The sequence below is a fragment of the Apteryx mantelli genome, chromosome 36, assembly GCF_036417845.1.
Source record: "Apteryx mantelli isolate bAptMan1 chromosome 36, bAptMan1.hap1, whole genome shotgun sequence".
NCBI classification, from domain to species: domain Eukaryota; kingdom Metazoa; phylum Chordata; class Aves; order Apterygiformes; family Apterygidae; genus Apteryx; species Apteryx mantelli.
The window spans coordinates 632,747-644,570 of record NC_090013.1 but is presented as its reverse complement, the minus strand read 5'-3'; the positions used below and the strand labels follow the sequence as shown (position 1 = coordinate 644,570).

The following is an 11,824-nucleotide window of genomic DNA, read 5'->3' as shown; positions in this document are numbered from 1 at the left end:
GCTTTTTCAACCACCCTCTGGCTAGGGCAGGTCAGAGCTAACCGCCAGCCCCGCCACCACTCGCAGCCGGGGCCGCCAACACCTGCGGAAGAGCTCGGGGCGCTTTCAAGCAGCTTCCCTTGGGCGTATCTCCAAGGCGTCTTACGGACGCAGCTTGGCTCAGCCCAGGACCAGATGTGACTTGGGGTTTCAGTTCCTGAGACGGAGGCTCTGTAGAGACCTGCTCCGTACACCCGGACTCTCTTCGGTGCCCTACTTTTGCTTTAAATAAGGGAACACCAGCCACCAATGTGATTTTTGGGTGACCATGAAGGTATTTTACGATGAGGGGTGAATTTGCTGGAAGGAGATTTGCGGGACGGGGAGGAAACACGGCTCAAGAGAGACAGGACCTGGACCAGGCGTAGCGGCTCTGCAGTCTCTCTAGACTCCCACTTGCCAAAAGATCTCAACATGCCAGCCTTGATGCAACAGCTTAATATTTTAGGTGAGGCCGCCCCCCCCCCTTCCTGCTCACAAACACACCCTTCGGCAGCGCACGTGCGTGCGTGCTCTGCCCAGCAGCGTTTTCCTGGGATGCTCCACCCCTGCGAGAGTGACCACCGGCTGCGACATGGGATCGTGACTGGAAACCTCCGGGGCCCCACAATGCGGTGAGGTGAGGTGTTCAAATACCAAGTGCCAGCCTCGGTCGGTGATACCACAGCCCGGCTCGGCGGGCAGTGCCCGCTTGGGAAGGGGCAAGCGAACCGCGCTTCGTGATCGGCAGGCCAAATTCAAGCCGCGCGAAAAGCCGCGCAGTACGAGGCAGCTTTTCTGCAGCTGGTGGGAACAGCTTTTCGGAGGGGTGCTGAGCACCGCGCTGCCAACGCAGCCCCGCACCGACAGAGGCTCCAGAACTGGGTATTTGCTCTGGCACACACACACACAAAAAAACATGAGCGCTGAAGCATAGGTTCGAGAAGGCCATTGGAGAACGATGCTGTACCATGTATACCTTGAGCCACTGCTTTTCGGTCAGCGAGTCGCTGTAGTCCACCTCCTTACGGTGCCGTGAGCCTCGCCCAAACATCTTTTCCTCCTCCTCCTCACACGTTAACCTCTCCACCTCCGCATCATCCTTGATGATCCAAGATGGCAGCTCATCCTCTTCCATCAGACGTGGCTTGCGCTTGGGATTGCGCGCCTCCTCCCGCCTGCGGTCTAGGTCCATGCGCTAGAACAAGAGGCGTTCGTTGTGGGGCTGCTGGCAAAGCTACGGGGCGGAGGGGGGGTGGGTGACTACCCTAACGCTGAGCGCACCCCCGTAGGAACGCTCGTGCGAGCCTGAAGCAGCATCGCAGCTCCGCAGGCACGGCACAGCCTACGCGAGCGCCGAGGGGATCCGAGGACAGACCTAGGACAGGGCCGGACTTGGCTCGGGGCTCTCCGAGCTGGCCCGGGTGCTGGCGGGGCAGGGAAAGCGGCGCGGCCGTTTGCGTAGCCGCCGGGATCAGAGGACGCTGCCCTCCGATGCCCCCGGGCATGTGGTGTCTGCGGCCTGCGGCGGGAGGAACCACGTGAGGAACTGAAAGTGTTTTGATATCTACCGGCTCGTTACAGCTCAGTAGACACTGTTTAAAAATAAACCCTGTTGCAGGGGCAAATTGGCTGAAGCAAGGTATGATAAACGGGGGAGATGACCCAAACAGGAGACAGAAAGCAGCTATTACAGCACGTTACATCTCATTAATCCTGCTGCTTTGCCGGAGTTGGGCAGCTCTTATCTCTCCGTCAGCCTTTTTCAAATCAGTCGCCTGCTACCTTCTGCCACCAGGTCCCTTGAGGGCTCCCGGCCGGTGCGTCAGGCACACGAATAAACGTGTGCCAGCACTGCTACGGCTGATGGGGCTGTGCTTTAGAAAGGAAAATCTGGGGCTCCGGAGGAGACTCACAAAGCATTACACAAATATCCGATTCTAATTAACGCTTAGCCTGAACTGCTGCCTTCCATCTGAGATCTGTAATCCTCAAATGAGGCGTTGGGTTAAATGCTCTCCTCCTCTCGCGTGAGGAACGAGGAGTCTTTCCTCCCTCTCTCTTTTCTCAAATGCTCCTTGTCCCACCTCCAACGGTTGTCTCGGACTGGAGCTCTTGCAGGTGGGAAATGGTTTTGTTTTTTTTTTAATGGGAGCCTGCACAGCACACGCGGGTCCTGGTTTACGACCAGTGTACAGTGGCGTAAAGCCGACAGACCGTGCAAAGCTTGCAGGCAAGACAGGGCAGAGCTCGCTCAAACCTCCAGGCCCCATCTCCTCCCCGCAGCGGGAACTCGGCCGCAGGGCTCAGCTCAGCCTCCTGCTCTCCCTACATCCAAGGGGCCGACGGTACCCAGCGCCTCGTCCCTTACCAGAGCTGGGAGGCAGACGCAAGCGTCCTGACTTTGAGCCCCTGCTCTGTTGTTTTGTTTTACCTGTTGAACTCGAACGAATCACGGCTCCATTAAGCACTCTCAGTTGATTTCTGTTAGAAAGACCGTTTTAGCTGCTACTCGGAAGAACAGCAGGCATCACTTCTCTTCCACAGCCTGTGCCATGCTCACCATGAAAAGGTCAAACTCCTCTTCGTGTCGCGCAATCATCTGGTTGACCGTTTCATCATCGGGAACCTCATCTTCTTCCTGCAAGATTTTAAATTCCCGATTCAATGGCGAGAGAAGATGCCGCGGCAGTTCGTACGCTCGGAACACAGCACCGAACATCGTTACCATCCGACGCTTGTTCGGTTGCCCGTGAAAGATGTGTGTTTTTGGGTGGTCTCAGTCCAGTTTCTAGCGGACAGGTATCCACATTGCAAAGACCACCATCAGAGCTGGCACGTGCGTTGGCAGTCTCAGCAGCAAGGCCGAGGATTGAATGGGCGTGGAGACTGAACAACCCCTCTCACCTTTAGAGGTGGTTCCTCCAACTCAGCGTTCAGGCACAGGGTTGAGGCAGTGTGGGGGAAGCTTGCACTGCCACTGCCGCTGCCCGCGCTGTATCTGTTCTGTGGATAAATAGAGGACTTCAGTCTCCAGGGCTGTCAATCCGGCACCTTTCACCGACGCTAAAATTCACTTCAAATAGAAACAAGTGTTCATGCTCCTTCCTTCTAGCCCCCACGCCCTTGGCCTCAAGGACGCAAAGAGCAGTGGAGCAAAGCCAGCCACACGTTCGCCATTCGCGCTCTGGAGTAGCAGGAAGCGGCCTGTGCTGCCCCTTACCTCGTCCTGCTCCTCATGTTCCAAGATGGCCTGGAGGAAAGCTCTTCGCTCGTGGCTCGAGGACTTCTGGTCAAACATGCCGGCTTGGATAACCTTCTGATCAACATTCAGCTTGTATTTGGCCGCGGCAAGGATCTTCTCCTCCACGCTGTTCACAGTGCAGAGTCTGAGGACGCGCACTTCGTTCTGCTGCCCGATGCGATGTGCTCGGTCTTGCGCCTGCAAGTCCTGCCAGGGAAGCGCGCATTGTTTGCCAAGTGATTTAAAGCCAGCTCCCTCCAAGATAAATATTTGATCCTTTAAACACATCATGGGAAAGGGATACAGGCTTCCCGCTGAACACTCTCAGCCATATCTGAGGATCATGCTACACTCGCAGGGAATTCAGTTAATCTAAATTTGTTTCGGTGACTATCCTTATGAGATTGGATGCATGTAATAAAAAAAGAAGAAAAAAGAAGACAATTGCATCTAGCGTTTGGGGATCACTCTCTCTGGCTCTTACAGGCTGTTTATCACTGGGAGCTTGTTTTCGCCAGCGGAAAGCTATTTCCACTGGCTTTTGCAGCCAGCACTGGGCTTAGAGCGAAGCACAATCAGGGGATAAAAGCAAAGTTGCAGTGTCTTAACGCAACATGCGCTGGGGAGTAGGAACAGCTCTCTGACCTCAGCTGCTGACAGAGAGAATTTTTAATCATTACTGTTAGCATAATGAATCATTTAACTGCAGCTGCAAGAGGCTCTTGTCATTTCTCCAGCCTATGTCATCTGTCGGGACCAAGCCCTACCTGGAGCCGAGAAGGCAAACACCCAGGTTCTTACACAAGGGACATAACTCAGCCACGACACCGTGGCAGGCAGCGTTGGAAGGACAAAACCGGCAGCTTTTGTGGGGAGAAGCAAAGCAGCCTATATAGTCGCACAGCTCACAGGCCCCATCTTCACGGTACGGCTAAACTGCCATTACAGGCTGCAGTTCTCCAGGCTTGGCAGGGAGAGGTGGTAAAACTTAAGACCTAGTGAGGTGTTCTTCTACGTGTGCAAGTGAAACCGGAGCCGTCTCTCCTCCATCTGTTTCACTGCTTTTTTGGGTTGGTTGCTTGGTTGTTTTTTTTACCTGGTGAGGATTCCAGTCGCTGTCAAAGATAATCACAGTATCTGCGGACTGGAGGTTCAGACCCAGTCCGCCAGCTCGAGTGCTCAGCAAGAAAATGAAGTACTCGGAGCCTGGCTCATTGAAAGTCTTTAACAACATGCCCCGGTCTTCAGCTTTAGTGGTTCCTAGAAACAGAGAGGCACGATTATTCCCGCCACAGGTTACACACAGGCACTAACACTACGGCACGAGATCTGGCGACGCAGGAGGAGAAGGGATTCTGCGTCGTTCGGAAAGCGCTGCCCACCATCCTCCACACCGCAGTTCCAGGGGGGGCAAGGACAACTCCGGGACGCCCAGAAGAGGTACTTCTGGTACAGACACTGCAATATTAGTGCCAGCGTCAACGGCCCTGGCCAGGAGCCCTCTCACATACTGTGCCAGTGATGAAGAATGACAAATTCGGAGTGAAGCATGGAGGAGAAAGCCCGGTCAGGGTGACGGAACTTATCTGATGAGAGGATGCTACAGCGCGACTTGGTCAGCCTACTGTAACACAGGCTAAGGAGGCATACGGTTGCTTTCTGTAGAAAGGCTGTGAGAGACAGGGCAAATGGGAAGAACAGCTATAGCTGGTGGGTATTGCTCATATAAGAAAAACTAGGGGTCTATATTGTCCATGAGCAAGTTTAGGCTGCAGATCAGAAGATCTCCAAAGTAACAGAGCTCTGGACAGCCTCCCAGAAGGACAGCGGTACCAAAAACGCAACTGGTTTTAAGGCAGCGTTTGGTAAGTGTAAGAGCAGGGTTATTAAACAACGTGGCTTGCAGCAGCAGCAAGTGACCGGACTCGGTGACACGCAAGGGTCTCTCCCAGCCTTTATTCCCCCAAGACCATCCTCTTCCAGCTCTGAGGTGGAACCCAGAGAAACTCAGCTCAGCAAATCACACAGGGTCTCCACACACACCTAGACGTATCAATCGAAGAAGAGTTAGGGATATTTCAGAGTGTAAGACAAGCTCACCGCTATAGCGAAAGGAACGGTTGCAAGTACTCAGCGTGCACCTGCTCACACTGGCTGTGGTTGACAACGGCTGTCAAGGCCTCAGCACCACGGGGGGAGACTCTCCCGGTTCAGCGCTGGGGGAAGGCAGGAGGCTCGAGCACACAGGGTGAATTACTGCCCTGCTCTTAACGGAAAGGGCTGGATTACGTACTGGATGCAAGGATGATGCCGCACTAACACGCCCATCCTGCACTGAAAGTCAATAGATTTTGTGATCGAAGGAGTGAACGGTTCCAAGAGACTGATTTAATTCATGCAATTCTTTAATTCAAGAAGCCTTAATTTAAATAAGTGCTGTAATCTTGTTCTGCACTTCTGACTTCTCAGTAGTTCTATCTTTATTCAGAAGGTCGATTCTCTAAAAAGTTAGTACTGCTTTTGCTACCCAAGAGGCCATGGGTCTGTACACACTTCAGCAATCTGATGGCTTCATGTGTATTTTTTGCAAGTATTTAATGTCTTATTCCAACACAAAATGGTGAATTGACTTTCCTTATTTACTAGATTAGATTTTTCCTTCTTATGGCTTATGTTGCACTCCTTGTGAATTAAAATTGGACTTCAGCTAAATTATTTATATTTACATGACTTTAATATAGTATAGGATCACCCGGCCCTTAACAGAATCTTTCAGATTTTCAGGATTAAATGGTAGATAAGTTTAACTTATCTTAACTTCAGCAACGTCTGATTTTATAAAGTCAAAGGCTGGCACTAAGGCTGGCACTTTGTATCTTTTTTCTGCATCCTGTACGTGGTTTATTGCTTTATGGATGTGTTGTTTGTTTCAGATACACTTCCCTTGCAAGCTGCCCAAAGAGCACATGCCGGCAAATGCAGAGAGGAAGCTTATCTAACTGCTCGTTAGCTACACACGCGGGGTTTACATTGCGGAAAGCTCCAAGTGACACGCAGGAGGCTGCCACCCCCGTACGTCGCAGACGCTCACCGTCCAGCCTGAGGTATTTGAATCCACGGTAGGCAAAGTAATCTTCCATGATGGTCATGAGGGAAGTCATCTGACAGAACAGCAGCACCTTGTGGTTGGTGGCTCGCAGTTTGGGAAGAATTCTGTCTAGGAGCTCGAATTTCCCCGATGCTCGGTACAAATCTAGTCTGGTATAGAGGAGCAGAAATGAATATTCAGTACTAAAAACAAGGTGTCTTCCTCTCATAAGAATTATCAGTGCCCATTACAGTATTGCTAGGTCACTTAGCATGCACCAATAACCCACATCACAAAAAAAGCTAAAAATATCTCCGCTTGCTGTAATTCTGAAATATTCTACTTACCCCTGCACAATACCTCCAGTGAAACCTAAGTGCTCGGAAAAGGATTCCTGCAACCAGAAAGAGAAACAATGTCAAAAAAACCTGTCCTCACACGCACAAGTAACCAAGAAATCCAACAAAGTCCTGGAACTGCCCTAAAAGAAAAACTGGCCATCAGGTCCAAAGAGGGAGAACTGGCAACAGCAAAGGTCCCATCCATGAAATGACCAGCTGTGTTGGGAAGCACGCACAGAAATGAAGCAGTTTTAAAAGGTTTGCCTGGTGCCAGATAAAAAAATGAATGTCTTGCTGTCTATGTGAAGAGAGAGATTGTGTCCAAAGAGATCGGCCTGGCAATGAATACAACCAATTTCACTGTTTTAGGCAATATTGCTTTACTGAACATGTTTGAACAGATTTCAGACCGTTTTGGACGGCAAGGAGGAACGTTCTGAAAGGAGACTGAACTCTACGCAGCGCTGCAGAGTTTATGCTCAGCTGGCCAAGCAGTTAGCTCCTGCACTCATGATTTTAATGCACTGATCCTAGCTGGTCTGTGCAGCCGTGACACAGCAACAAGAACCGTTTGTCTTATCAGCTCTTCACACCTCCCTTCAAATCAGACAGCAGATTTGGGAGCAGGGACAGAACAGTTTTTACAAGTTTCCAGAGTACCCGTAATCAACATACATGCAAAAACTGACAAGTTACCTCTATATGCTGAAACATGTACGGATGGTTACAGATTTTCCTCAGCTGCATGATCGTATTCATTAAGGTTTTTGTACCGCCTTTACCCTGCACAAACGAGACAGAAAATTGAAAATGTGAGTTTGGCTACAACAGCAATCCAGGTGTTCACGAGAAATGTTCTAGCAGTATTTAGCTGGGAGTGCACATCCCGAAGATGTCAAGAGGAAGTGCTGTGCAGATCTAGCACAAGGTGTATCCCGAGAGCAGGCTGACTTCCAGGCAAAGTGCACTCCCCAAACCCGCAGCCAGGAAAGCTGCCCCAAACAGCAGTGGGCTGGGTGGGCAGACAGGCTTTCCTGTTAGCTAGGGGGTGAATTTCAAGGTTTAAGGAAGACATTAAAATCACCTTGAGAAATCTAAGGACTGAGGGATGTTTAAAAGCCAGCTGCTTTAGGGGAATAGAGAGCTGAAAGGAGGTAGATGGAAGAATTAGGAATTTTTATCTCCATCTCTCTACTTTTAACCCAAACCAAAGTGTCTTTTTTTCCTCCTCTTTTTAATTAATTGCCGTTTGACTTCTTAATCGCTTTTAAAAGCAAGCTGGTGGCCTCAGTGAATATCCTAGCAGACGGCTATCCACACAGTGAAATCCACCACATCCTCCAAGGCTCTCCTCTAAGTGCGAGGGATTTGTAGCGGATCAAACTCAATCCATAATCTAGAGACGGCCCATGCATTTTAGCAGAGGATTGGCCCACAGCCGCTCTGAACCAGTTACCACAGTCTCTGAATTTTCTTAAAAGGAACAAAAGGGGTTCATGCTATATCTGTTCTTTGTGCTGATGGTTGAAGTCTGTCAGGAACTAATGTTGATTTTGTTAGCAGAAAGGTCTTCCAAAGCCCAGAGGGCAGCCGACACGTGCAGAACAGGCACCCCATCCCCAGCACCACTGCCTGACAGTGAAGGTGCATCTACCAAAAGCAAGGTCTTCTTTAGCCAAACCTTTTTATCCTTCTCGGATCCATCCGTGAGGAGTACTCCCTTGGCCTGCATGTGTCTATAGAGCACCCTCTGCAATGCCGACATGTCGCATTTGATCACATACTCCACCTGGAAGGACCAAGGAGAGGTTAATTCCACAAGAAACGTGAGCGAGCAACTCCGAAACACTGGACTAGAAGCTCACTGAAACGAAACCTTTTAAGGTGTGGCAGAAATTCATCAATTTTTAAAGCCTGAGGGCACCCTGAGTCACCTATTCTCACCTCTAAAACCTCATATCAGACAAATTAACCCAGCTACTTCTTGATGGAGCTTAATAAACTGCACCCAGTGAAAGCAAGGTGAGAATGAACACAGACATGTAGGAAGAGGAGGACAGAGCTGTTCTTCCAGCCTTTACCTTTTCAGGCAGCTGTGCTTCTACTTCCTTCTTTAGCCTTCTTAGCAGGAAGGGACGTAGCACTTTGTGTAAACGTCGAATTATCAGAATTGTTTCTTCTTCATTCAGATCCACCTATTTCACCAGAACCCAGGAAACAAAATCGTTATGCAATGACTTGTGGAAGTTCCCCTCTTTCCTCAACATCCCTCCAAGACCGCGAGATTCCCAAGGTCAAGGTAAGACATAATGAAGAAAACCTCCGTAAGATGCGTAACTGGGATGTGTTTTCTAGCTGAAAGTCTCTTTGATGCGATCGCCACAGCCTGAGGTTTCTGTGTTGATTTTATTTTTAAGTTCAAGCTCACTTATCTTCCCCTGGCTGTTTGATAACCTGCTCTGTATAACTTCAGCTGCTGCAATTCAGAAGGAGTTTCTTCAAATAGATACGTAACCAATAACATAATGGCACTGAAAGCACCTTCACGGTTTGAGAATCTTTACTGGCAAGAGCCCAGCCAGCTTCTCACATCGATGCTCAGATATCTACGTGATGGGAGAATAGTCCATCTACTCTCATTTCCAGTATTCAATTACACTCTGCGTTTTCTACTCTACCAGTAAAACCCATGCTAAAGAAACACCACTTTACAGGAAGATGATGCTCCTAATCTAACCAGCAGAAGTTACAAATGTTGAGAGCATATCTGTCTCCTGAAGTTCACAAACACAGACCACCAAAAAGCCCAGTGGGTGACAACAGCACTAAATTGTCCCAACCTAAATTGCCATCACAACGCTTCCTTCCATCCATACCTTTTCTCCTGTCATGGCAAAGGGAGCATTAAACCACTGCTCAAAAGTGCTACAGCTCTTGAAGATGGTTGGAAGGAGGAAATTGAGCAGAGCCCACAGCTCTGGTAGCTTATTCTGTAGTGGAGTCCCTGTCAGCAGCAAACGACGCGGAGCTACATAGTGCGTGTTGAGGACTTGTGTTAGCTTACAGTGGTGGTTCTTCATTCTGTGTCCTTCATCCACAATCATGTACTTCCAACGGATCTGTAGGCAGGAGAACAACAGAAGCGTGGGCAAGAGACAGCAGCTCTCTCCACTGCAGCACTTTTACTGAGCTCCAACTACGACTGGAGAATCACACTGACAACCTTTGATAAAACTGTGCCTCTGGAGTTGTCCAAGGGAGCAGGAGAGATCAAAGCTAACTAGGATTGCAGAAACCCACTCAAACTTCTATTAAACTGCTGCTTGGAAACTGCTCCCATCAGGAGTACTTTATATCTCTGGCTCAGAGACAAAAAAGGGAAGGAGTGGGAAAAAAGGAAGAATGCTAATGCCAAATAGATGACAGAGATTGATGCTAGCTTTGGGGAATTTCAATATTTCTTGAGCTTTTTGGCCATGAACAATCAAACTTCATTTAACTCTCAGCAGTACAAGGAGAGAAGAAAAGATGAGACAGTTCCCTTCAAAGCCTTGTCAAGGTAAGAAAAGACACATCAGCTTGAACGGATCTGAAAACATGTGCAGACCCCAGCCACCAGGTTAAGCTGTGCTGCCTATTTATTGTGCCAAGCCAAACTAATTTTAAGCAAAGATCAAACCAGTTCACGTTAGGGGTTTTGACATATTGTCTACATTCTTTTAAAATGGTACAACTTCTCAAACATCGGGGAAGCCTAAAACATTAGATCTTTGCCCTGTGGCATGCTGCTAAGTACATAAAAATCCCTCCACTGATCAGCTGGGGTAGAAAGGCAGTGAAAATCTTGCATAGTTTCCAATCAGTATTTATAGTCCCATGACTTTCTTTTTTTAAAAGAAGAAAAAAATCGCAGTATCACACGATATGCAGCCAAAAATAATGAATGGCACAGAGAATACTACATCAATTCTTCTCTGGCCAGACAGGGTAAGCAGCAACTCCTCTCATCCTAGCATGTGATAATGAGAGGCTCAAGAGGGGAAAAAAATCATTCATCTCACACTTAAGACTGCAAGATCTTTTGCACAGGGACTGTCTCTGTTACGTCTGTACAATGCCTGCTAGCACAATGAGGCTGAATGATCCTTCTACTGAAATATAAATAACTCCTTACAGGGAGCTTCTGCTGCCTTCTGCTGGGAGAACTCACCTTAGCAAGAATGTGCTTATCTTTGATGATATATTCGTAAGTAGTGAGCAAGACATTGAATTTTCCACTTCGAAGCTGAGGTACAAATGCTCGTCTTGCTGCTGGAGAGCCCTGGTACAAAAATTGCAAAAAGAAATATAAAGTCAGAATATAATTCCTTGGAAAGGAGAGGTGGTAGGAGTAGTTATTATCAACATGACAAAAGTTATTCTGGTTATATAAAAGCAGTGCAGCTAGAACATTTGTACAGGCAGTAGCAGTCAGATTCTTTCTCTTGTTAAGGAATGAAAAACAAATGTGGATTTAATCTATTTAGTGCCAGAAAGAGTCTCATATTCCTTTTGATAATGGAAACACTGTTATACTGGGGAGAGGAACATGTGAACTGGCATTCAAGGAATCCTCACAAAACGAGCAGCCAAAAGAGCCCAGTAGGTGAGTGCAAAAATAAAGCCAGTACTTGCCTTGTATGAGACCTTCACCACAGAAGGAGCCCATTTATCAAACTCATATGCCCAATTTGACAGAGTTCTGGAAAAAAAAGAGGAAAAAGAGAATGGTAAATCTGGTCCTTGCATAACAGAGAATCATAGCCCTGGAACCAGCGCTGTAACCATGCCAAGTATTTTCTATGCTTTTCAGTGCTGAAAGGGGTGATGAATTCACACATCGCACTTACGAGAGAGGTACTATAATGAGGAAGGGTCCATTGATACGTTTGTGCTCCATGAGGTATGTAATTAAAGCAATGGTCTGGATTGTTTTGCCCAGACCCATTTCATCTGCCAGGATACCATTCAGATTATTATTGTATAAGGACACTAGCCACTCCAAACCTTTGATCTAAAGAAAAAAGGAAAAAAAAGGGGGGGAATCAAGGGATGAAAATTAAACACAATGACTCCAGACAGAGGAGTCGCATA

General features: G+C 48.3%; 1 protein-coding gene across 9 annotated transcripts in view; it reads right to left on the bottom strand.

The window, feature by feature from the left end:
- SMARCA4 (SWI/SNF related, matrix associated, actin dependent regulator of chromatin, subfamily a, member 4) overlaps nt 1-11,824 on the bottom strand; it is a 35,844-nt gene that overhangs the window by 3,869 nt on the left and 20,151 nt on the right. For 2 of the 9 annotated variants that reach the window (XM_067314600.1, XM_067314601.1), the window contains exons 17-30: nt 11,581-11,744; nt 11,366-11,432; nt 10,902-11,012; nt 9,568-9,810; nt 8,773-8,886; nt 8,373-8,480; nt 7,388-7,474; nt 6,698-6,744; nt 6,354-6,520; nt 4,359-4,522; nt 3,242-3,469; nt 2,926-3,024; nt 2,582-2,659; nt 989-1,216 (exon numbers count right to left, since the gene is read on the bottom strand). In XM_067314600.1, coding sequence (XP_067170701.1) covers nt 989-1,216; nt 2,582-2,659; nt 2,926-3,024; nt 3,242-3,469; nt 4,359-4,522; nt 6,354-6,520; nt 6,698-6,744; nt 7,388-7,474; nt 8,373-8,480; nt 8,773-8,886; nt 9,568-9,810; nt 10,902-11,012; nt 11,366-11,432; nt 11,581-11,744 — 1,905 coding nt within the window. Of the gene's footprint in view, nt 1-988; nt 1,217-2,452; nt 2,503-2,581; nt 2,660-2,925; nt 3,025-3,241; nt 3,470-4,358; nt 4,523-6,353; nt 6,521-6,697; nt 6,745-7,387; nt 7,475-8,372; nt 8,481-8,772; nt 8,887-9,567; nt 9,811-10,901; nt 11,013-11,365; nt 11,433-11,580; nt 11,745-11,824 lie in introns of those variants that run through there. The other 7 variants (XM_067314603.1, XM_067314605.1, XM_067314606.1 and 4 more) reach the window with 5 other exon arrangements.